This window comes from Aotus nancymaae, unplaced genomic scaffold (assembly GCF_030222135.1).
Source record: "Aotus nancymaae isolate 86718 unplaced genomic scaffold, 86718_ANA_hifiasm-v0.15.2.pri h1tg000011l, whole genome shotgun sequence".
Taxonomy (NCBI): Eukaryota; Metazoa; Chordata; class Mammalia; order Primates; family Aotidae; genus Aotus; species Aotus nancymaae.
Window position 1 is genome coordinate 58,626,475 of NW_026988422.1, and position 26,586 is coordinate 58,653,060.

The window sequence follows — 26,586 nt, forward strand, 5'->3', positions numbered from 1 at the left end:
CGTAGTTGGTTTATTTATTGTCCCACACCGACAGAACTGCTTGAAACAGCAGCAGCAGAGCCTTTTTTGTGTTTGTATAGAGGGCTGTAGTTAAGAGGGAAAAATAAAACATGGAAATACTGGCCAGATGCAGTGGCTCCCATTTGTAATCCAGGCATTTTGGGAGGCCGAGGCGGGAGGATTGTTTGAGGCCTGGAGTTTGAGACTAGCCTGGCAACATAGCAAGATCCTGTCTCTACAAAAAATATTTTACAAAACCAGCCAGACATGGTGGCACATGCCTGTGGCCTTGCTACTCTGGAGGCTGAGGTGGGAGGACCACTTGAGCCCATGAGTTCAAGGCTACAGTGAGCCAAGATTGTACCACTGTACTCCAGCCTGGATCACAGAGCAAGACCCTGTCTCTAAAAAAATAAAACACAGAAGTACAAATGAAAGTATAGTTTCCTTTACAATTCACTGGTAATGGCCCCAAACAGCTTGTTAATAGGCTAAAACAGTAGTTCCAAAACCTCTCTGATCATCAGAATCACCTGAGAGTGATTCTGCTCACTCACACATACAGACTTGGGTTTCATCACAGAGGTACTGCATCTGATCTCGGTTACCACCTGGGAATCTGTTTAATGCTTCCCAGAAAAGGATAGTTCACGCAGTATTTATAGGACTATAAATTGGTACAACCTTTTAGAGGGCAATTTGGAACTTGTATTTCTAGAATTATTTGTACAAGCACAAAGATTTATACGGAATGTTCAGTGCAGTAGTTGGAATGTCATAGCCTAAGTGTCCAGCAACAGGAGAAAGGTTGAATAAGTACTGACAGTTACACCATGGAACATTAAGTTTACATGGCAATAGAAGTTTCAAAAGGATGGCTGGAGGGGCAGTGTCTGGAGTGAAGACATTTGGGCTGGTTCACTCTGCATTTAATGTGAATTTGTTACCAATATTTAAAAATCTGGAGATGGCACATTTCAAAAATTCAGATTTCTTGCTTTTCTTGAAAACTCAAATTTGGCAACTCTGGGCCAACATTTCCAAATGGCAATAGTTGGTTTGTGGTTGGCTAACGTCTGATGGCGTTAGATGGAACATCTCCAGTTTTCTGCAGTTCCTACTGGATCAATTTAACTAATTTATGTTATCTGCCTAACTCCTGTAGGCATTTGAGTTGTGATCCTAGTGTTAAAAGAATAGGATAGATTTGCAAGGAAGTGCATTTTTATATTCTGTTAAAAAAAGCTGGAGAAAAAACACAAGCTGCAGAGCAATATGCATAATATGGACTCATTTCATTAAAACAAAACAACACTGGCTGGGCATGGTGGCTCACGCTGGTAATCCCAGCACTTTGGGAGGCCATGGAGGGCAGATCACTTGAGGTGAGGAGTTCAAGACCAGCCTGGTCAAAATAGCAAAACCCTGTCTCCACTAAAAATAGAAAAATTAGCCAGGTGTAGTGGCAGGTACCTGTAATCCCAGCTACTCAGGAGGCTAAACTCAGGAGGTAGAGGGTGCAGTGAGCAGAGACTGGGCCACTGCACTTTAGCCTGGGCAAAAGAGTGGGTAAGCCTCTGTCTCATAAAAACAAAACAAAATTATATGTACATGCATAGGGAAACAGTATAGAAGTATAATACCAAGCACGGCAAGCAGAGGGACAGCCTCTAATTTTGTTGGTATGTTTATGTTTACATATTGTTTCCACTCTTAATGTATACTACTTTAGTAATTGACAGTTTTTAACCTAAAAGCCTCCCAGGTGATCCAGATTTCTGCCACGTTTAGGACCTAGTGGTCTGAAGCTGGGCCTCTTGTGCAGTGTCTGTGTGGGTGGAGGAAGCACTAAGAATCTGCATGTTTAACAAGTAAGCACCCCATGGGCTTTGAACAGGTGATCTAATAACCACATTTTGATTAACACTGTGCAGAGTTAGGTTCTGAGGGAAAGGCCTCTATTCTTTGATATCTCTTTGAGAGAAATCTTTGCCTTAGGTCTTCCAGAGAGGGAAAAAATAAGACCTCAGAAAGTCAATATTTTACACTGACCTAAAAGCTATGTGACTCAGAAGAGCCTGACTCGCTCAGGCTTAGTCTGTCGATGATTCTTAAAGCATCTAAGACCCCACGCTTTCTCAGTGAAGTGGCTTATAGCTACCAATTACGAGCAATTGTCTCCTCCAAAGGCACCAATTCTAACAGCAATTCACTTGGGTACAATTGTGTGGTTTGGAGTAAGAGCAGCAGAGAGGCAAGGAACTTAAATCTGTTTCTGGCTCCAAAAATGCTTTATGATAATTGTCCTTTGTGCATCTTAGTCTCTGTGTCTAAAATTAGCACCAACATCCTTCCCAGGCATGACAAAGATGGATGAAGGTTAATAAGTAGAAGCTCTGTCTCTTTCTGGTCAACTCTTAACAGCAGCTAGAACAGAACTGCAGTAATGCATAGTTTTAGAATCTTTATGACCCCAATTAAGTAAATCCTATAGAGGCTCATCTTCCTATTTCCCCTCTCTCCCTTTCCCTATTTGAGGATGGGCAAGTATCAGAAAGAGAGAACTTGAACTGAACAGGAAGAAACAGAAGTTCCATGTCAACTCACTGCCTATCAGCCTTGGTATCGGGGTGCCCACCTCCCACCCCTGCCTTGCTGGCAGAACCCAGAAACTCAGCAAAAAACAAAAACAACTGTTGTAGCTTGGAGAGAATTAATAGAACTAGGATTTCATGAATGTGAAAGTCTTCCTGAATATGCTAAATAAACCAAGTTAGATAACAGTGCAGTTTACTGTAAAGACACTTTTTCCCACGGTTTCTATCTTCCAGTTTGGGTAGAGGGCAGGAGAGGCACAATTCTTGGAACTTGAATAAGGAACAGAAATTCCTAATTTAGCCTCAGAAGAGACGTCTTTGGAAAACACTCTACCAGGAAAAACTGAAGTGTAAAATGATACCTCAAAGAAATCAATGCTGGTACCCATAGGATCATACATTTCATGGATGTGCTTCAAAACTATTTCGCAAAGCAATCTGTTGCATCAGTCTTTAGGCTAATGAAGGCTGCCAGTCACAGTTCCATCATGGAAATACATGATCTGTAACACTACAACTACATCAGAACTGCTCTGCCATAAAGACAGTACCAGATGGTGACGTGATTATTTTAAAGGCATCATAATCTCCACCTGTCCTTTGCAAAAACTCCCTTAGCAGACATGCACCTAGTTGGCATGAAAGAGCAATTTTGAAATGTGGTTTGGAAGTGTTTTATATCTGACCTACTTTGCTTTGAATTATTCTTTCATTTGCCAAAGAGTTCTTGCAAGATACTGCACAATGGCTAGGCAATTATTAATGGCAAAAACTAATTACTTTTGCACCAACCTAATAAAGAACTAAAGTCTAAGCTTCCAGTCCCTTGGCATCCCTCACATGATGGAGGGCAGTGCTTGAGGCTAATCACTCTTGAGATGGTGACTGCCTGATATGTATATTAAATACTATGCTTAAGAGATAGATTCTTTCAATAGCTTTTTTCAGGCATGTTACATTTAGAATTAAGACCTGCCTAGAAAAGAAGCCACTTAGTGCTGAAGAAACAAAAACTTGATAAGATTCCTAAAAGTCATCATTATATGTAATATTCTTCCTAAAACACTGGGTTTGGGAAGATAATAAATACATAAAAATAAAATTCTGCATTAACTAATATGAAAAAGAGGTAATGCAATGTTGAATAATGAGAAACTGCTAATTGCAGTAGCTAACTCCAAGCCACCTTTTTTGGATTGTTTGCCTGGTGCATCATGGGACATTCCTTACTTTGGAAGTAGATAAGAGCAAGTTGTAAGGGCAGAGCCAGGCAAGGCTGGACAAATCCCACTTCCTCAGGCTGCTCCTCGAGTGAGGCTGGCTCAATAGAGTTCCACATGCAGCACACTGCGATTCCCACACGGTTGGATCCTGCCTGGACCATACCCGATGCTTCTGGGTAAGCCTGAGTGCTCTGTAACTAATGGGCCTAGGGTGAAAATGATCCAAGAGTTGGAAACATCCTAAGCCATGTGATAATTTTTTTTCCTTTATATCCCCCACAAGTTCTGATACAATACATTTAGAAGGGACTCACTAAAGATTTACTGAATGATGAATGGAGGGATGGAAGGAAGAAGGAAAGAAGGCTTTATTTGGTGCAGATTCTTCAGTATTTTGTTTTTTCAGACTTCCTTCTTTTCCCCTTTTCTGGACCCACCTGTTTGCTGTCTCACCGTTGACAGGCAGCTTCATCTTAGAGAGTAAAGACAGGCATGATGGCGAGTGGCCAGTATACTGGGAGGTTCTCTCTGTTAGCAGACTTTTGCAAAGGGTTTGGATGGAATGGGTGGCTCTTAAGGTGGAAAACAAGTTGTGGGAGTCTGGTTCTGGGTGCCTGAAACTGCTCTTCCTTCAATCAACTGTGCCATGACTGGCTCCCACCCAAAGCTTCAGCTGAGCTGGCTTGTCAGGGCTCGCTATGAACTGCTGAGCCGCATCTGTTCTCCTCACTTGGCATGGCTTCCTCGGCCCACTCCACATCTCAAGAACGTGGCCTTGGGCCCCCTCCTGCTCTGACCGTTTTGCTTGCCTTGCTTTTTCACTGTCTGCTGTGCCCAGATCCCAGGTGTTTATTTGTATCTGACCTCTGACTGCTAGAACCCCTCCATTCTTATATCTCATGTAGTTCCAAGTCCCCAGCCAGGTTCTGGATGCTGCCCAAGGCCCCCCTCATTCTCCAGCTTCATTCTAGCCTACACTTTATGCTTTGCCTTAAGCTTTTCTGACACTAACTCCTATTGCCATCTCTAGTCTTAATTTTGATAGTGGGACTGTTAGCTCCTCCTCTTTCAATAATAAAGGGCTAGCTGTAACTAGCTGTGACTCTGATCCCTAACACCAGAGGAAGCTACTATAGTCTATCATTAGTTTTCTTGTCTTTCTCAGTGACTAAAGCTACGCCTCTTGAAGGTAGAGGCAGCCAGAGGAACCTTCACGTCTCAATGAAGTGTTGATGAATGTCACAGAAAAAGGAACTCTCAAGAAAGGCTGCATTTCACATCTCATCTCTCAAGTTTTACTCTGAAGTTACTAAAGCCTTCAGCGACTAATAAAGTTGAATCACCAAGTTTATAAACTAACGAATTCCTAATAAATTAAAAATATCAGGGACAGCATGTGGGTAATAACGGGAACGAGTGTGCAATTTGAAGTCACACAGACCTGGGTCTGAATTCTGGCTCTCATAACTAAGCCTTCAGTAAACCAGTGAACAACTCCGAGCTTCGGAAGTTTTATTATACAAAGGGGATAACCAGGTTCCTAAAAGGACTGTTCTCCACCTTTATTTTCCACTTTGTAAAATGGTGATAAAACTACCACCTTGCCTCACAGACTGTCAAGGAATTAAGATAAAGTATGAGAAAAATTATTTTGTAAACCTTAAAGCACAATATAGGTGTGAATGATTACTATTATAAATTACATGTATCTTTGTTCTTATGGCATCTGAATTAAAAACAATATAAAACCTTAATAGGTGATAAAGGTAATCTATTAGATATTTTTCTCTAATAGGTTGTTTTTATGCTGATGCATGCCCCTACACTTATAAATTATGAAAATAGAATAATTATCTCTTACATTGCTTGAGTCAGGCTAGCCAGGAAGCCTGGTTACATAATTTATGGAGAGCTTTTTCTAATCCTCTGCTACTCTCAAGAAAATAGTAGTTGGGATTACATATAGCAAATCCTTCTGAAATCATAATAAGAGGCATTGAGACACTTTTTTAAATCCTTCAAATTGGTCTGACCTTAAAAGATTTTTAAAACTCCCAGGACAGTTGGCTTCCATGCAGCCCTTGAGCAGGGAGGCGGAGGCCCTGAGGCCACGCTGCCACATTAGGCCTGGAGGCAGAGCCCCTGACAGCCTGGCAAATCCTCTGAAAACTCCCTCCTTTCTAAGGTCATGTCTTCCCGTCTATAAAACACCCGTTTATATGTCTTTGGAAGAATAAAAGCCATTTTTAGACAGTAGGGTCTGTTCTTCAGGGTTCCAATTACGTAAATCTACAAGGATCCCCTTGAAAACAAGTGAAGGTTTTCCCTGAACCTCCTCTGGGTCAGACGCTAATGAATGCAATACTTTCATTGCTCCTGTAAGATTCACTTCAAGGCTGCTGGCAAAGGAACCTTTCTTCCATGAGCACAAATTGGTTTCCTGTATTAAAAAATGAGGAAAATCATTCCATTGATATAAAAGCTACTTTGAGCAGGCAGGTCAGGAAATACAAAAGTGGAAATTCTCATTGCATCATCTTACTAATTGTATAGCACCCCAGTTGCAATAAACATTACCAGCTGGCTTTTTGCTTTTTTTTCTTTCTACTGTGCAATTTTACTCTATTGAGTCCTATTAACCACAAATCATGTGAAAAGGTGGGGGGAAATAGATTGAGAATGGCATAACAAGCATTTGCAGAATGAGCAGTCCTGGTCCCAAGTGAAATTATAAGGGCAATAGATAGGCATAATGTAATAACACCAAGATACCATTTGAAAGCGACCCAAAGAATCCTTGTCTCCTGAAAGAAAAAGTGTAAACATATTTGGTTAGGTTGAATATAGGCTGTGTTTTGATATGACAAGTGCTTTCATATAATGAGATACTTTATAAAGTACTCCTCCAAAAAATCATATTTATATGACAGGATATATTTGTTGGGAAGAAAAAGAAAAAAAGAAAAAAGAAAAAAGAATCATATTTTTAAAAACAAGCTTGGCCAGGCGTGGTGGCTCACACCTGTAATCCCAGCACTTTGGGAGGGTGAGGCAGGCAGATTACGAGGTCAGGAGTTTGAGGCCAGCCTGATCAACATGGTGAAACCTCGTCTCTATTAAAAATACAAAAATTAGCCAGGCGTGGTGGTGTGCGCCTATAATCCCAGCTACTCAGGAAGCTGAGGCAGGGGAATTGCTTGAACACGGGGTGGGGGGGAGGGGAGGGGGGTGGGCGGAGTTTGCAGTGAGCTAAGATCACGCCATGGCACTCCAGCCTGGGCAACAGAGACTCTGTCTCAAGGAAAAAAAAAAAAAAAGCCTCACTGTATTTTTACCATCTTACTAGTTTGGGATATGAACATCAGTCTCTTGAGTTTTTAAAGAAAACAAAACAAAACAAAAAACCAGGAATAGGACTTTAAATTTTCTCTGTTCTATCCTTGTCCTTCTATCTATCTATCTATCTATCTATCTATCTATCTATCTAAGTAGATATGGGGTTTCACCACGTTGGCCAGGCTGATCTTGAACTCCTGACCTCAGGTGATCCTCCCACCTCAGCCTCCCAAAGTGCTAACATTACAGGCATGAGCCACTGTGCCTGACGCCTTGTCCTTCTTTTTATCAATAGTTTTTAATCCCTAAAGTAACTAGAGGCCTGCTGAAAGACCTCAGGGAATGTTTTCACTGAAAGTAGAGAAACTCTTTAAGCCTGAGATGTAGCACGTGAAGCAGCAGCACAGGGAAGTGAAGAAGACTGAAGGGAAAAGAGGGGAGCAATGGAGACACCCTGGGGGCAGCCTGGGAAGGCAGACTATCCCTTGGACTTGAGCATCAGCTGAATTAGATACACGCAAATGTGAAGCTTGAAAAAAAGAAAACTGTATGAAAACAAAAATTACAACCTTCAAACAACAAGCAACCGATCAGTCATTAAATTTTATCATTAAATAAGCAGCAAAAGGTAGACATTATATGGCAACCTTCTGTGTCCACGGATGCAAATGAATGAGCTGTCTTTAGGCTTGAATTCCATCTGGCTACTCAACTAGAGGAATCATCTGCTCAAGAAAGACTGATACAAAGAGCCCTGCTGTCTAAGCTGCTCAGGGACACTGGGCTGATTCAGTCAGGGCTGTGCCGGTACCTGCTGCTGCTGCTCTCTGCTCAGAGGCATACAGTGAACATCCCTTTGTTCCTTTTAGACCAGTGATTCTGTTCTCATGGTGGCTCACAGGGAGCCGTGGATTGCTGCAAGCTCTGTCTCGTATCACACTCTGCTTTTCCAAAGAGACGCCAGGCCTCGGCCATTTTGCGAAGTTTAGTGAGATTGGGTTTAATCTATGGGAAGAAAGAATAACTTCAATTAGCAGTATGAAAATCTAGGTAGCACATAAATATTTCCAAAGTATGCTGTTATAATCCATTTAGATTTCTAAATTCTAGATTCAATAGAGATTATAGATTTTTTTAAGGATCAATGGAAGCCCTTCAGCAATGGGGACAAAACTTTCCTCATATTTTTCTTTGTGAAACAAAGAGGTTTTAATGAAGTAAAATCAACTAGTTGAGTCAGAAAACATTAGTACCTGAAATCTCCATGCAAGAAAAGATTTTATATTCCTTCGAAGGGAAAGGTTAGCAAAAGAAAAGATTTTGGAAAGCAGCAATAGGGGCATTCCTGTTATGCTCTCCATGTTCTCCTTCATTGAAGACTGTAACAAGGACAGAAGTTCTTAATTGAAGCCACTCTGTGCCTTTACTGCATTATCCATATCGTAGTTTTCAGGCTGCTGGGTAATCAAGGCCAAAGCATAATGTAGAGATCCCCAGGCCTGGGTCCCTACCTGATAATCCTCAAACCATAACTCAAGATCCTTGGGGATGGCCAGCTACAGTCACAGATCACCATTTCCAGCAGGTACTATCAATAAACCAGATGTTGAGGCTATATCATGCCAACAGTGAATTTGCTGTGCTTCTACCAACTTTCAGTAGCTTCAGGGAGAACTGCATCTTATCAAACCTAGAGCCTGCAGGCCACAGGTATTCAGGATATGTAAGTCTGTACATGTGTTAAGTTTTAAAATACAAAGCCATTATGTGGGTGACCTAACAGTTCAGTCTAAGCTCTATTTGGATTTGAACTGGAAGATGAAATAGGTGAGGCTTTATGTGAAACTTCCAATGCAGATTTTGCAAAATTCCCCTATTTTGGAAAGGATTAAGACAGATTACAGCTGGATAGTAAAAGCCAGAAAAGAAAGAGAAGATAAACTTTGCTCCCTCCTGCTCCTATTAGTCATTAATGTACCTGTTTTTCCTGCTCCAAGTGGTCTATGTCAGCTAATGGCAACATAGAAGGTCTCCCGTGAGCACACTGGAATGGCAGCTGGCACAAGGACAGAGCTTCAATAAGGCGGCAACTCTCCTCTAAGCTCAGGCCATCATTAAACTTAACGGCCCCTAAATGAAAGAGAAAAACAAGAAGGTTATAGTGTATATGGTGGGAAACCAGTGCTGACCTTGGGTCAGTGCCAAATATCTGGAAAAAGTAGTATGTTTCTTAGGCTTCTTTAATGAGGCTTTAATCCTGCTTAAAATTGGTGCTTATGACCATGGATGAAACTCAGGCTTAGGACTGACCTGTCTCTCAGCTTTTTCTTATGGAGTATTTGTCTTTCTAATCTCTGTAGAAGGCATTCCTTAACTTGTTAGGATCTTGCTTTCAGGGTTTTTCTCCAAGAGGCAAGAGGAGTGTTTTTGCCTACTCCTTATAGGTTTGTGAAGTGAGATTATCTTTTTCCATGGATCATCCAATAGCAATCTCTGATTGTTTTCTTACAATGTTCACTTTATTTGCTTCTTTTTTCTAATTTCCACAATAATCTTCCTAATCTAAACTCATATTGTTATAACCTGCCTTTATATATAACTTACCCAGTCAACAAATGTTTATTAAGTATATTGTATTGGGAGCTTCACCCGGCAGTTAATGAGACAGATAATTTCCACCCTCATGGCGCTTATGATCTAATAGCTCTAATAGGGGAGACAAACATGAAGCAGATAATTACACAATAATTTAAATGATAAGTGTAAGTACTATCAAATATGGGATATAAATATATAACAGGAAGACTAAACCTAGTTTAGGAGCTCAAGGAAGGCTTTCCTGGCAAAATGGTATTTAAGCTGAGGCCTTAAGTTAGGAAAGACATGGCTAATTGAAGGAGAGAAAAGTGTTTCACATAGACGAAAAGCCCAGTGCAGAGGTCCCGAGGCTGACAGATGTTTAGCTTACAGGAAGTGTAAGACCAAAAAGCCAGGATGTAAAGACCAAAGTGCAGAGTGATGTGATGCGATGCTAGCGAGGCAGGCAGGGGCCAAACCACGAAGACCCTTGTGGGCCACAGCAAAAAATTACATTTCTATCCCAAGAGCAATGGGTCATCACTGACACATTTTAGTTAGAAGAACAACATGCTCGGAGGGATATTTCAAAAAGGTTCCTCTGGGTGCTGAGAGAAGAGTGGCTTGACAGGGAGTCAAGAGTGGATGTGAGGAACTAAGTAAGAGGACTCAACAGTGGCAAGAATGAGGGAGGAGAAAGACTGAATCAGATGCATCTAAGATACATTTTGAAAGTGGCAATGATGAAATTTGGTGATGGAGGAGTATTAGTCTGTTCTCACCCTGCTATGAAGAAATGCCCAAGACTGGGTAATTTATAACAGAAAGACTGTTTAAATGACTTACAGTTCCACATGGCTGGGGAGGCCTCCGAAAACTTACAGTCATGGCGGAAGGCAAAGGAGAAGCAGACACCTTCCTCACAGAGCGGCAGGACACAGTGAGTGCAAGCAGGGGAAATGCCAGACACTTATAAAACCATCAGCTTTCATGAGACTCACTCACTATCATGAGAACAGCATGGGGGAAACTGCCCCCATGATCCAGTCACCTCCACCTGGTCCCACCCTTGACACATGAGGATTATGAGGATTATAATTCAAAATGAGATTTTGGGTGGGGACAGAGTCAAGCTATGTTTGAGTATATGTAAGGAGTAATGACAGGATGAAGGGGAAAGGACTTCAGGATTTTTGCAGGAGACAGACTAATGATGGGGTGTGGTTATAAAGCTGGGAAAGAAAGTGAAGAGAGAAGAAGGCTGATGGAGAAGGATAAAATGGGGAGGGGATCATTGGGTTGGAGACCCCATTGTGCTGACCATAATGATAGTTGCAGGGGATTCTGTAACTGTCATGATCCCTGAAATATATTCCTCTACTACCATTTTTTTTTTATTCTTTTATTCATTCATTCACTCATTTATGAGACAGAGTCTCACTGTGTTGCCCTAGCTGGTCTCAAACTCCTAGACCCCCTGCCTCAGCCTCCTGAGTAGCTGGGATTACAGGTGTGCACCACACACCCAAATCCCCATTTTCTATATTGTATCATATTACCCTGCTCAAGAATCCTCAATGGTGTTTGCTTTGGCAGCACATATAATAACATTGGAATGATACAGAGAAGATTAGCATGGTTCCTGAACAACGATGACATGCAAATTCCTGAAGCATTCCATCTTTTTATAAAAACCCTAGAAGAAAACCTCAGAAATACCATTCTGGACATAGGCCTTGGCAAAGATTTCATGAGAAAGACTCTAAAAGCAATTGCAACAAAAACGAAAATTGACAACTGAGACTTAATTAAACTAAAGAGCTTCTCCACAGCAAAATAAACTATCAACAGAATAAAGGGACAACTTACAGAATGGGAGAAAATATTTGCAAACTGCATCCAACAGAGGTCTAATATCCAGAATCTATAAGGAACTTAAATAAGTCAACAAGCAAAAACCAAAAAACCCTATTTAAAAAAATGGGCAAAGGACATGAACACAAACTTCTCAACAGAAGACATACACATGGCCAACAAGCCTATGAAAAATGCTCAACATCACTAACCATCAGAGAAATGCAAATCAAAATTACAGTGAGATACCATCTCATACCAGTCAGAATGGTTACTGTTAAAAAGTAAAAAAATAACAGATGCTGGTGAGGCTGCAGAGAAAATGGAACACTTATACACTGTTGGTGAGAAATATAAATTAGTTCAGCCACTGTGGAAACAGTTTAGAGATTTCTTGAAGAGCTTAAAACAAACTGCCATTCAACCCAGCAATGCCATTACTGGGAATATGCCCAAAGAAATGGAAATCATTCTACCATAAAGACACATGCATGTGTTATACTCACTGCAGCAGTATTTACAATAGCAAAGACTTGGAATCAACCTAAATGCCCATCAATGGAGGACTGGATAAAGAAAATGTGGTACATATACATCATGTAATACTATATAGCCATAAAAAAGAACGAGATCATGTCCTTTGCAAAAACATAGACAGAGCTGGAGGCCATGATCCTAAGTGAATTAGAAAACCAAATACTCTATGTTCTTACTTACAAGTGGGAGCTAAACACTGAATACATATCAAACACAAAGAAGGGATAATAGACACCTAGGCCTACTTGAGGGTGGAGGATGGGAGGAGGGTAAGGATGGAAAAACTACCTATTGGGTACTATGCTCATTACCTGGGTGACAAAATAATCTGTACACCAAACTCCTGCGACACGCAATTCACCCATGCAACAAAGTGCATGTGTACCCCCTGAACCTAAAATAAAAGTTGGAAAGAAAAAAAAAAAGAACGCTTGCTAATTCTAATGCCTTCTGTGTCAAATCCAAAAGTTTTGCTGTGACCTTCTAGGCTTCTGTTCTTTCTTACCTGCCTAGTTTCTTGATACTCTTCGCTGCTTCTCATATAACCAACTTGTTGCTGTTCTGTGTCTCTGCACAGGCTGTTTCCTCTCTCTGCCGTGAATTCTCCCTTCCATGATGTGAATCCACGTTCCTCAGCTCATTCAAAATTCAACTCAAAATGCATCTCCTCTAGAAGTAATTCCTCCATTCATATAGGTCAGGAAGCATTATAGTAAAATTTGTGTGCTGGGATTTTGTTTTTGTAAAAGTGATTTTTAAATGTATATTCAGTTTCTTGATCTAAACTGTATTCTCAGAGTCAAGTGGGAAATGTGCCTTCTGCTTCTTTTGTAATCCCGGCACCCCTGCCAGGGCTCTGCATGTAGAGGTGCTCGATTGCCGCTATATTAAAGAGCTTACCATGGCAGGCCTGGGATGCCAGCACCTTCTGGACAGTCAGTGGCAATATCCCTTGGATGCCTCCTGTGGTCTGGAGTAGCTAATGCATAAACACATTGTTAATAGGAAAAGAAATGGGGCGATGAAGCCTTGTATGTGTGGCACTTCTGTGTGAAACCCCCAAATAAGAGAAAAGCTTACCTCCACTTGTTCTCGGATAAATTCCTACAAAGCAAAAGGAAAATAGGCTTTAATCTACTGTTATGTTTTAATTCCCTTTGATAGTTTACAAAATATCTCAATTTCCTTCTTTAAATCATGCCTCCTGAAGGAAAGAGTTCCGGCAATATAGCATTTGGGTACAAATTTATTTGTTGTAAGGCACTTTGAATATGAAAAAAACAAGCAACTGAATGGAACTCTTATTGCACATAGAATACATTTAGCTACTGAGACTTCCTCCAGAGTTAGCTTCTCAACTAATGAGGTTATGTAGCTAGTAAGAGTAGCCCTGATGATTCAACCAATTCAAAACATCAGGAAGGCTTCTCACTAAGAGGCTGTCTGTTTGTGTGTATAATCTTAGCCAGAACAAGTGTAATATTACACACAAACTGAGAATAAATACACAACAACCTTCAACACAACCACTGCTCAGTATAACACTTGCTTAAATATCATAAACACAAGTAAACAGTCACTTTAGTTCCCACGGGCTTTTTGGGGACAATTCCCTTCAGGTCAGAAAGTTTATTTTCTGAGGCATTTTGTTGAGAAATTTCTCCTCCCTTGCATGTCTCTGTCCCTGGGGTAAACTTTTTAACAGTTATATCCCTGTGGATATTAATATTTACAAAAGAACTTTAAAGAAATTTAAAGCACACACTATTTCATGCTACCAATTTGTTTAACCTCTGGAGGTAAAAAGAAAAAAACCTGTTGCACATTTAATGATTTCTTTATAAGAAAATATTTCTTTACTCTGGAAATGGCTAAGTGTAAATCTGCCTCCTAAGATTACAACTTGGTATGTTTTCTTTTAAAATCAGACTCAGGAAATTCTCTTCCCTCCTTCATCTATACTCTAGTCTGCCACGCCTATAAATGAGCACAGTTACCAAGAACTAGGTAGTAGATACTATATTATCTATAATTTAAAAACCACGTTTTCCCAAACAAACCTAAACAGAAAGATGTTCTCATAATACTCAATCCACTAACAAAGCTTAGTGTGGCTGGAGAGCAAACCTAACTGCTCTGCTATTCTCTCTTGTGTTTGTATATCTTGGGGTGGTAAAACATCCGTTTCTAAGCCTAGTGAAGGGGAGATGGGACTCATCTCAATCCATTTTACATCATTTAATGCTGGATAATTTAATATTCTTATTTATTTATTTATTATTTTTAATCTTTTGAGACGGAGTCTTGCTCTGTTGCCCAGGCTGGAGTGCAATGGCACAATCTTGGCTCACTGCAACCTCCACCTCCTAGACTCAAGCAATTCTCCTGCCTCACACTCCCGAGTAGCTGGGATTACAGGCACCCGCTACCGTGCCTGGCTAATTTTTATATTTTTTAGTAGAGACGGAGTTTCACCATGTTGGCCAGGCTGGTCTCAAACTCCTGACCTCAAATGATCGGTCTGCCTCGGCCTCCCAAAGTCCTGAGATTACAGGCATGAGCCACCGCTCCTGGCCTAATTTAATATTTTTAAAGCCTCATTCATCAGGCTAGAAGATAGAGCTTTATAGAAAGATGTATTAATGATCTTTCAACTGCTAGGATTCAAGTAGCTACCTCCTCAAAACACCAAAACTGTTCCAGCTTCTTCCAGAATCATACAAAATCTTTCCTGATCAACCTGACATAGCATAATCAAGATTTTCTGAAACCAGAAGGTTTGTTTCCATTGGAAGTAAACTCCTTAACAGTAGTCTTTGAAGTTCCTTCAGGAAAAGTTTTTCTTGTAATTTTCTGGTTACATATTTAGGGATTGAATTACAATAAAAGACTCTAACAGATCTTATCTTTTGGATTTAGGACAATTGAAGCAGGAGACTTAGAGAAAGTACATCTGTGGGGAGGAAAGAGCTTCGCTGGAAGCAGAGTAAAGTCTGACTGATCCAAAGGCGATTCTGGAAAGGACAAAGCCAAGATGATCCAAGAGCTGACTGGCAGCTCTCTTCCTCTCAAATGTTTCACCCTTGGCCTGCAAATGTGCTTAGGTCTTTCTTGTCTTAAAGCAAACAAAAGCCCTTCCTCAGCCTTGAGTCCCACCACACTTCCCACACCTCTAACCTTTAGCTATCAACCCATCTCTCTTTTTCTGTGTGTAGCCAAAGTTCTAGAAGGAGCTGCCTACTTAGCTTCACTTCCGCTTCATGCACTCCTGACTCACTACACTCTATCTTCTGCCCCACCTCATCCCCAGGAAATGATTCCACAAGACAATCGATGTCCGCACGACAGCCAAGTCCAGCGTTTCGGGCTCTACTTCGTAGCCATTATTGACCATTCCCTTCTTGTTTAAAACTTTTCTTGGTTTTGGCAATATTACTTTTTCCTGGTTTTCCTCCTTCCTCTCCAACCAAATATTTTCAGCCATCCTTAGAATTTCCTCTTTTCAGCAGAGCTTTCCAGACCTTTGCCAAAACATATGCACCCTAGATGCTGATGTTCTACAGGCTCCACCATTTTCTCTGTTCTTCTTCACTCTCCATATTCTCCCTGGACAATCTTGCTTCATCAAGGCCCTTCTCCAGCTTCTAATACTATCAAAATATATACGCTGTTAACTCTAAGATAAATAGGTACAGCCCAGATTTCTTTGCCAAGTACTAGATCATTTAAGTCTGCCTATCCACTGGGCATTCCACCTGAAGGCCCATTCACTGTGTCCAAACCCAGCTTCATGATGGAACCCCCAGACAGGTTTGTTCTTTCTCATCTGTGTCCCTTCTCTGTCAATGGCACCACCATCCTTCCAGCTGCCCAACCTACAACCCTCAGAATCACTGTTGCTTCTCTTTTCTCCTTTATTCCTTTCACATTCGATTGCTTACCAAGTCCTCTAGCTTCTGCCTCCCAAATTCTGTCTCAAATATCCTCTCTACTCCCTCTGCTACTGACTCAGTCCAATCCTCATCTTCTCTTACCTGAACCACTGAAATAACCCCTCAGCTGCTCTCCCTGACCCAAAGCTTCCTATATCAATCTATCCCCCAATTTATCCACTATATCTGTCTTCTAATTTTAGATATTACTATTTTAGATATTACTAAAGCATTTCAGACTTCTACACAGAGTTGATGTGGATGTGCCTGTGCTCCAAATAAAGAAAGCTAGAGACAAAGGAGTAGAAACAATAATGAAAAAAGCAGGACACCATGAAAAAGGAATGGGGAGATTTGAAAAAAAAAAAAACAACTTCTGGAAATTAAAAATTTAGTCACTGAAATAAAAAACTCAGTGGATAAGCTGAACATATAATTAAATAGAAGATGAAGAGATACTTTAGTTCACCGGAAGATAAGTGAGGAGATTTCCCAGAATGTACCAGAGAGAGAGAAAGCAATGGGAAATATGGAAGACGGCTGAAGAGGCATGGAGAGTAGAAAGATAAGGCCTAGTAGATATCTGGCAAAATTTCCAAGAGACAAGAGAGAGAATGGGGAAGAATCAACGTTTGAGTTGATAATGACTGCACACTTTCTAAACTTAAGAAGCATAGTGAATCTCCAGAAGGAAATGAAAATAAATCCATACAAAGATACATCATAGGGAAATTACAGAACACCAAAGACGAAGTGAACATCTTAAAAGCAACCAGAGGGAAAATCAGATTACCTACAGAGTAATAATTGGATTGACAAAGGACTTCTTCAATAGCTAAAACAGAAAGTCGGGCTGGGCGCACTGGCTCACACCTATAATCCCAGAACTTTGGGAGGCTGCGGCAGGCAGATCACCTAAGGTCAGGAGTCCAAGACCAGCCTGGCCAACATGGTGAAACCCTGTCTCTACCAAAGATAAAAAAATAAGCTGCGTATAGTGGTGAGCACCTATAATCCCAGCTACTCGGTAGGCTTAGGCAGGAGAATCAGTTGAATCTGAGAGGCTAAGGCTGCAATGAGCCAAGGTCACCCACAGCACTCCAGCCTGGACAACACAGTGAGACTCTATCTCAAAAAAAAAAAATAATAATAAATAAATAAATAAATAAATAAAATAGAAAGTCAAAAGTAGTAGAATATTTTTAAATGAAGGGGGATAACTGGCAATGTGAAATTCTGTTTTTAGGTAGATAATCATGCATGTATGAAGGCAAAATAAAGATATTTTAAAAGATAGCTTATCATTCATGGACTTTTTGTTTTTGAGACAGAGTTTTACTCTTATCACCCAGGCTGGAGTGCAATGATGCGATCTTGCCTCATTGCAACCTATGCCTCCCAGGTTCAAGCAATTCTTCTGCCTCAGCCTCCCGAGTAGCTAAGATTACAAGTGTGGTCACCATGCCCGGCTAATTTTTGTATTTTTGGTAGAGACAGGGTTTCACCATGTTGGCCAGGCTGATCTCGAACTTCTGACCTCAGGTGATCCACCTGCCTCGGACTCCCAAAGTGCTGGGAGCCACGGTGCCTGGCCCATGGACTCTTAATAAAATAACTTCTGTTTATTATTTTTTTTTTTTTGTATTTTTTTGTCTCAAGATTTGTTTGTGGATAAAATATCTTTTAAGAGATTTACTTAAAAAACAATAAAACAGAATACAAAGAACACAGAATAAGTAGGATGCAAGAGGCAATGGGGAACAAAGACTCTGGTGAACATTTTAATCTAAATAAAGATTGACTATGAAATAATTGACCACCAGGGGATTAAAAACAAGATGGAATTAAAGTACTAGACAGCTACATGGAAGATGGGAGGAGGGTGATGCGAGATGAAGGGTTTGTAAGATTTTGGTATAGTTAGGAAGAGGATAGAGAAATGAATTACTTTTAAACTTTGATAAGTATGCATGCTAAAATGTAAGGCTAATTTCTAAAAGGATACAAATGGAATATATAACTTCCAAACCAGTAGAGAGAGAAAAAAGAGAAATAAAGAAAACTATAATAGAAAACAGGAAAGGAGAGGATAAAGGCAATAAAGGCAAAATAAATGATATTTGCTGTCAAAAAAAAAGAAACATAATCAAAATAAAAAGTAATGGTCCCCTCTAACACCTCCAATGCCATATTTCAGCAGTTGCTTTTCAAACCTTTACCCCAAAACATATATGTAAAGTAATCATATTTGGAATGCAATCTAAAATGTACCTTACTCTCCTGCTTAAAATTCTTCATTGTCTGCCTATAAGATGAAATGCAAATACTTAGCAGAATAAGCTAAATTCCTTTATGATTTGACCCTGACAACCCATCTAGCTGACCACCATCCAGTCAAAGATCCAAGTATAACTTCTGATTTACCCACATCTTTTTTTTGAGATGGAGTCTCACTCTGTCGCTCAGGCTGGAGTGCAGTGGCAAAATCTTGGATCACTACAGCCTCTGCCTCCAGAGGTTGCAGCAATTTTCATGCCTCAGCCTCCCGAGTAGCTGGGAATACAGGCACACACCACAATGCCCGGCTAATTTTTTGTATTTTTAGTAGAGACAGGGGTCTCGCCATGTTAGCCAGGCTGGTCTCGAGCTCCTGATCTCAAATGATCTGCCTGCCTCAGCCTCCCAAAATGCTGAAATTACAGGCATGAGCCACTGCACCTGGCCTGATTTCCTCAAGTCTTAACTACCAATAGCCTACCATTGACCAGAAACCTTACCAATAACATTAACAATTGAATAACACATATTTTTTGTGTTGTACATATTATACACTGTATTCTTACAATAAAGTAAGCTAGAGAAAAGAAAACGTTGGCCAGCCGTAGTGGCTCACACCTATAATCCCAGCACTTTAGGAGGCCAAGGCAGGTGGATCATTTGAGGTCAGGAGTTCAAGACTAGCTTGGCCAACATGGTGAGACCGTGTCTCCACTAAAAATACAAAAATTAGCCGGGCATGGTGGTGTGCACCTGTAATCCCAGCTACTCGGGAGGCTGAGGCAGGAGAATTGCTTGAACCAGGGAGGTGGAGGGAGTGAGTCAAGATTGCACCACTGTACTCCAGCCTGGGCAAGAAAGAAAGAAAGAAGAAAAGAAAGAAGAGAAAGAAAAGAAAGAAAAGGAAAGAAAGAAAGAGAAAGAAAGAAAGAAAGAAAAAATGTTAAGAAAATCGTAAGGAAAAGAAAATATATTTATTATTCATTAAGTAGAAATGAATCATCATAGGGCCGGGAGTGGCAGCTCACGCCTGTAATCCAAGTACTTTGGAGGCCAAGGCGGGCGGATCACCTGAGGTCAGGAGTTCAAGACTAGCCTGACCAACATGGTGAAACCCCATCTTAAAAAAAAAAAAAAATGAATCATCATAAAGATCTTTATCCTCATCATTTTCACATTGAATAGGCCTAGAAGGAGGAAGAGGAAGGGTTGGTCTTACTGTCTTAGGGGTGGCAGAGGTGGAAGAAAAACTGCATGTAAGTGTACATGTGCAGTTCAGACCCAAGTTGTCCAAGGGTCAACTGTAGATCTTAATTTGAGCCATATCTGTTGATAGTTTAGGATCTGCTTCAAGTCTCTGATATGTGTTCCTCTGTCTAGAATGCCCTTCTTCCCTCTTCTGTACTTGGCAGTTTCCCACTATTCTAGAAGACTTTTCTTGCTGCGCGCAGTGGCTCATGCCTGTTATGCCAGGGCTTTGGGAAGCCAACACAGGGGGATTGCTTGAGACCAGGAGTTCAGCCCGGGCAACACAGCAAGACCCCATCTCTACAAAAAAAAAAAAAAAAAAAAGGAAAAAATTAGCCAGGCATGGTCGTGCATGCCTGTAGTCTGGGAGGCTGTACTTGGGAGGCTACCTGTACTTGGGAGGCTGAGATGGGAAGATTGCTTGTGCCCAGGAGATCAAGGCTACAGTGTTCTATGATTGCACCACTGCACTCCAACTTAGGCAACAGAGTGAGACCTGGTCTCTCAAAAGCAAAAACCTGTCCTATGAAAACAGCTTTTCTGTGACAGTTTCATTGACTCCACCTCCCCAGGAATGGGAGTCATTCTATGTTTCCGTAACACTTCTGAAAAAATACCTGGGTGCATTCTAGACTCTTAGTTTTCATTACCGTAATTGTACTGGGAAGAAAGTAAAACACAAAACCTCTCCTAGCCAAAGTTCACTGACTATAATTCTTCAAATGCCTTTTTTCCTTATTCTGAGCTAATTCATCTCTGAATTTCTAGCTCCTGGCACACAGCAGGTAAATACCATGAATGCTTGTTGAAGAAAAGATGAATTCAGAGAATCTACAGACAAAATACAAGGTTACCATCACTCAGCAATTTCCTTAACATCTGCAGCTGTCTTACCTCCACCATACTCTTGGTCACAGTAGATCTTCCTCTCCGAAGTTCATTGGCTTCTCTTTCCACAAAACAGAGTGGTACTTTTCCCACAAGGACCAGAGAATCACTAGTGTCTGGAAATACAAATTCAAGGCCCAGATCTTCCAGATTTTCATGGTAACACCTAAAGAGATAACCTCAAATGTAAAAAAAAAAAAAAAAAAAAAAAAGTGCTACTTCATTCACATTTCAGTACTGGTTCTAAATACTACTTGGTAGTTTTTCAAAAGCTGCCACTGGGCTTAAAAATTGTATTGTTTTTCTCACACTTATGTGTGTTTGTTTGGGATTTTTTTATTATAAAATTTCCTTTTTGGATTATAGTAACCTTTATTGTTTTTCTCTTTTCCATTGAGGATCAATTTGTGTCTAAATCTTGTTTCTAAGTGTGTTTTCTTCATTGAGGAACTGCTAACTTCTGGCTGCTGGCACTTAAGAGAGTCTGGCACAAAAAAAAGGTCTGAGAGTGATTTGGATCAGCATTAAAGCACGGAGGTAATTAACAACCAAGGAACTTAGAAGTCCTGATTAATGGGATGTAAGTAAATAGATCTGCCTATAATATAAATTATGTCACAGAGAAAAAAGATTTACTGGCAGTATCATATTCCCAAACTTGAAATACATTGGGAGAAACTTCTCTTTCTCATTTTCAATAATTTGTGCTGCTCAGAAGAGGCAAAATGTCCTATCTTGTGACTCACTATATGATTTGCCCCTTCCTTACATCCCAGTGTTTTAGTTTCTTCCCATTATGATTATGATAATGGAAACTAAGAGTCTAGAATGCACCAAGGCAAAGCAGAATGGGAGCAATTACTGCAGAAACTTTGCTTTCACAAAGCATGGCATAAACACAACTGTTCCAAGAAATGAGAAGAGTGTTCTAAGCCAACTGCTGGAAAAAATTATCAGGGAAACTCTATCTTATACTCACCAGCTGGGACACAGTGGAAAGAAGAGGCTGGGTGCAGTGGCTCACGCCTGTAATCCCAGCACTTTGGGAGGCCAAAGCGGGAGGACTACTTGAGTCTAGGAGTTCAAGACCAGCCTGGGCAACATGGTGAAACCCCATCTCTACCAAAAAATTACAAAAATTAGCCCATCATGGTGGTGCCCACCTGTAGTTTCAGCTACTTGGGAGGCTGAAATAGGAGGACTGCTTGAGCCTGGAAGGTGGAGGTTGCAGTGAGCAGATTGCACCACTGCACTCCAGCCTGGACAACAGAGCAAGACCTTGTCTTAAATAATTAATTAATTAATTAATTAATTATTTTAATGGACGATTAGATGCAGAAAAAACATATTTTAAAAAAGGAAAAAAACCAGCCTGTGGAGTTAGATGACCAGCCTATGAGTGCCTGCTCCACTACTTAATAACTGCTATGACCTTAGACGAGTCTTGTAACCTCTCTTGGTCTCATCTGAAAAACGGAACAATAGTTATGCTTATTCCTCACAGAATTATTGTGAGAACTGATACCGTGAACATCACATTCTTATGGTGGTACGAACCGTAAGAGTCTCCTTTGTTCCTCTGTCACTGTTATCTCTAGTGGAGGAATTAGAGTAGAAGACAGTAATTTCTTCCGACCAGAGCCCTGTGCCTGTTGCTTCTCGTAGGAATCTATTGGCAGAAAGATGAATGGGTTAAGAGTAGGAAGAGAAGTCTTCTAGATTCAGATAAAAATACAGCACAGCCTTGATATAATCATTCTAGTGCATAGCAGAATGTTTAATGTTCAGTTTTAGACTTTGGATTTCCATTTTTAAAGTCAAGCTAATACTCAGCCTATTAACCAATTTTGGTAGTATTTTCCAAAATAAGAAATATAAGACTTGCATCGTACATTCAGATGAACAATGCAACGTTCCTGTAGTTAATAAATGTGGTTTTGATGACAGAGGTGAATAATGTGGATTACCAGGGACATATGTGGGTTTAGCACACAATCTCATGGCTCCAGAAGGCTTCCCTTTCCTTGAGCAGGGTCTCCCAGTCTCTGGAGAGAATTAGTATTATTCTCAAATGGTGCAGGGCCTGTAGAAGTAAGTTTTTCTAACACTGTTTTTACTATATCTTTCCCAACTTTTAGGCCATCATTTTATAAGGAAAGTGAAAATAATAGTAATATCATTGCCTTTCTAGTCCATGAAGCACCTCCTGAGGTCCTTGCCTAACTCTCTGACATTACTCATAGGCCACAGGAGTAAAGACTTTCCTGGTATTTTGCAACTTGGCAAACACAGTCTCATGATGAAAAAAATGGGTAGCAAAAAAAAAAAAAAAAAATTAAAAAGCATATATTGCTTTGGAAAGCTAGATTTAGTGATGTTGGCTGTGTCTGGGGAAGAGAAGCAAGGAGGGATGGGGGAAGGGTAGAAAGGAGACTTTATTATTATTCCCTTTTGTGCCTTTCAGAATTGAATCTATTTGATTATACTGTATATTCAAAAGCCAACTAAAATTTAAAATCAAAACAGTATACTGGGCCTTCTGAGCTGCCAGTGGTCTCTGCCTGAAGGGCTATGGGAAGGCATGCCAAGATCACCGGGCATAGGGAGGGGCAGATCTTTGTGCTGGATGTCAGAGTAAGCAGCCTGTCCTCGGCACCTCTGGGTTGATCATAAATGTGTGGCAAATACGCCTCTGACCACATAAATAAGACCTACATTTTTGAATTAGTGAACTACTACATTCTTTCAGTTATAACACAGGCCAAACTGGAAGACTGTAGTTTAATTTTTGAACATACAGTACAAAGCGTGCTTCCTCACAACAGTCACAGTTAGAAAAGCTTTTTGAGGTGTACCGATTCTGCTGGGAGTCTCAATTTCCTTCTGCTTGCAAAGATCCTTACCATTGATAAGCTGTTCCAGGCGTACACGCTCATGGGCAGCATGCTGATCCACCAGCACGAGCAGGTTCCCACCTAGATGAGCAAGGATTGTGGACTTTCAGATTCTCAGAGCAAGATGACAATGTGACAACCATCATGTGTGTTGAGGAGACAGAAGGCTTAATTCAAACTATCTAACAACAGCATAAAAGAAAACATTTTGAGTAGTAACAATTGAACCTTTTATTTTCTAAAACATGAAATTATGGGGAAAATGAAAACAAACTTATCCCATAAGTTTGGATCCCAGACCCAACACTGAAAGGCACAAAAGGAAATATAATCAGGTCTCCTTTATGCCCTTGCTCCACTCCTCCTAGTTTCCCTCCCCAGAGATAACCAGTATTACTAATTTTTATCTGATAAGTTTATTATTTTCCCCATAATTTCATTTTTTAAAAAACAAAAGGTAAACTAAGAAACTCTTTAGTTCATCAGTATCTCATTTAGAAAACAAAGTCAGGCTGGGCATGGTGGCTCACGCCTGTAATTTCAGCACTTTGGGAGGCTGAGGCAGACGCATCACCTGAGGTCAGGAGTTCAAGACCAGACTGGCCAACATGGTGAAACCCAGTCTCTACTAAAAATACAAAAAATTAGCGGGGCGTGGTGGCACATGCCTGTAATCCCAGCTACTCGGGAGGCTGAGGCAGGAGAATCACTTGAACCCGGGAGGCGGAGGTTGCAGTAAGCCGAGATTATGCCATTGCACTCCAACCTGGGCGACAAAGTGAGACTCTTGTCTCAGATAAAAAAAAAAAAAAAAAAAAAAAAAGAGGAAGAGAAAAGAAAAGACAGGGTTGGGAGGCCAAGGCAGGTGGATCACGAGGTCAAGAGATCAAGACCATCCCAGCCAACATGGTAAAACCCCGTTTCTATTAAAAGTACAAAAATTAGCTGGGCATGGTGGCAGGCACCTGTAGTCCCAGCTACTCAGAAGGCTGAGGCAGAAGAATTGCTTGAACCTGGGAGGCAGAGGTTGCAGTGAGCCAAGATCGTGCCACTGCACTCCAGCCTAGACAGAGCGAGACTCCATCTCAAAAAAAAAAAAAAAAAACGAAGTCAAAGTGGCATTTCTTCAAGTTTGAAGCTTGAATATATAATTCCTATGTTTAAATACTGATTTTGCTTTATTGATTCAACTTTAATATGATAAAGGATCATTAAACCACACATTGTTATAATCAGCTAACCCTGGCGTACAAGTTCCTTGGAAACCCATGAAGAATGTACCTCTAATGCACTTTAGATCAGAAGCCGGTGAATGTTTTCTGAAGGGCCAGATCATAAATATTTTAGGTTTCTTGGGCCACACGATTTCTGTCATGACTACTCAACAGTTCTTTTTGAGACAAAACAGCCACAGACAATATGTAAATATTGTAGCTGTGTTCTAATAAAACTTTATTTATCGATACTGAAATACTAATTTCATGTAATTTTAATGTGTAAAGAAATCTCCTTTTTCTTTTTTTTCCAACCATTACAAAATGCAAAAACCATTCTCATCTCCCCAGCTGTACAGAAACAGGCGATGCCTGGATTCCCCTTAGGTGGTGTTTGTCCTGCCTTAGACCTGGGCTTCTCAAACATTCATAGGCACACATACCACCTGGGGATCTTATTAAAATGCAGATTCTGGCTGGGCTCTGTGGCTCATGCCTGTAATTCCAACACTTTGGGAGGGTGAGGAGGGTAGATCACTTGAGGTCAGGAGTTCAAGATCAGTCTGTCCGACATGGTGAAACTCTGCCTCTACTAAAAATACAAAAATTAGCCAGGAGTGGTGGTACTCCCAGCTACTTGGGAGGCTGAGGCAGGAAAATCCCTTGAATCCAGGAGGTGGAGATTGCAGTGAGTGGAGATTGCACAACTATACTCCCACCAGGGCAACGGGGGCGGGGGGGGGAGGGGGGGGAGAGAGAAGGGGAGGGGGGAGAGGAAAGGGGAAGGGGAAGGGAGAGGAAAGAGGAATGGGGAGGAGAGAGGGAAAGGGAGGGGGAGAGGAGGGGAGAGGGAGGGGATGGGAGGGGGGAAGGGAGAGGGAAGGGGAGGGGGGAGGGGAGAGGGAAGGGGAGGGGGAGAGGAGGGGAGGGGGAATGGATGGGAGGGGGAGAGGAGGGGGAGGGGAGGGGGAAGGGAAAGGGGAAGAAGGGAGGGGAAGGGGGAGGGAAGGGGGAAGGGAGGAAGAGGGAAGGGGAGGGGGGAGGGGGGAGGAAAGGGGGGGAAGGGAAAGGGGGAGGGGAAGAGGGAGGGGAGGGTAGGGGGAAGGGAGGGAGAGGGAAGGGGGAGGGGAGGGAGGAGGTGACCTGTTTCATTAAAGCAGGTCACCAAGAGAGTCTGTGTAAATCTTGATAAACCTAGCAGAGTTCATTATATATACTTTCTATTATTATAAAGGGAAAATACGAAAATATTATTAAAAAGTCAAAAAATAGAAAATATTTAAAAGAGTACAAGAAGAAATATCTCCTTTGCGCACTCTCATTTTCATTCCCAAAGTAAATACTCTTGATAGTTTAATGTGTATCCTGAGCATATGTATGTGTATGAACATAAAACTAAATGTCTGTTGCCCAGGCTGGAGTGTAATAGCGCAATCTTGGCTCACCGCATCCTCTGCCTCCCAAGTTCAAGCAATTCTTTTGTCTTAGACTCCTGAGTACCTGGGACTAAAGGTGCACGCCACCATGCCCAGCCAATTTTTGTATTTTTAGTAGAGATGGGGTTTTGCCATGTTGCCCAGGCTGGTCTTAAACTCTGGCCTCAAGCAATCCACCTGCCTTGCCTCCCAAAGTGTTGGGATTACAGGTGTGAGCTACTACACCCAGCCTTCATAATATTCTTAATTTAGATTGGCTTTCCCTAATCCATCCAAATCATTGAAACTGTATTATATACCAAAAATAATCATTAAAAAAAGGTTATAAGAAGACCAGCTGGTTAGTCATTGAGGCTAAACTCCATTCTTACCTGCCTTGCCATTCTCTTCAGTCTTAGTGCTCATCAAGCAGGCAATAAACTTGTTATCCACTTGCTGGAGAACCTGTCAGACATTCACGTAAGTGGTATAACACTGAATAAAAATTAACAAAGGCTTATGTGCATAGAAAGGTACAGAACTGTACTTTCAGAGTTATTTGCCTTATCACACTCCTATCCCTAAGACTGGGTA

The 26,586-nt window shown here is 41.1% G+C and overlaps 1 protein-coding gene and 1 non-coding gene across 5 annotated transcripts in view; one reads left to right on the forward strand and one right to left on the reverse strand.

Moving 5' to 3' along the window:
- Positions 1-7,745: 7,745 nt before the first annotated feature.
- The window catches only part of MLH3 (mutL homolog 3), a 31,929-nt gene continuing 13,088 nt past the window's right edge, over positions 7,746-26,586 (reverse strand). For all 4 annotated transcript variants that reach the window (XM_012438266.2, XM_012438267.2, XM_064375043.1 and 1 more), the window contains 8 exons: positions 26,385-26,457; positions 23,373-23,444; positions 22,027-22,138; positions 20,476-20,635; positions 13,205-13,228; positions 13,025-13,103; positions 9,135-9,286; positions 7,746-8,161 (listed from right to left, as the gene is read on the reverse strand). In XM_012438266.2, coding sequence (XP_012293689.2) covers positions 8,042-8,161; positions 9,135-9,286; positions 13,025-13,103; positions 13,205-13,228; positions 20,476-20,635; positions 22,027-22,138; positions 23,373-23,444; positions 26,385-26,457 — 792 coding nt within the window. In that variant the 3' untranslated portion in view covers positions 7,746-8,041. The remainder of the gene's footprint in view (positions 8,162-9,134; positions 9,287-13,024; positions 13,104-13,204; positions 13,229-20,475; positions 20,636-22,026; positions 22,139-23,372; positions 23,445-26,384; positions 26,458-26,586) is intronic.
- Positions 11,314-11,420, forward strand: LOC135274357 (U6 spliceosomal RNA). The gene has a single exon (XR_010342201.1). It is a non-coding gene; the product is annotated as a U6 spliceosomal RNA (small nuclear RNA).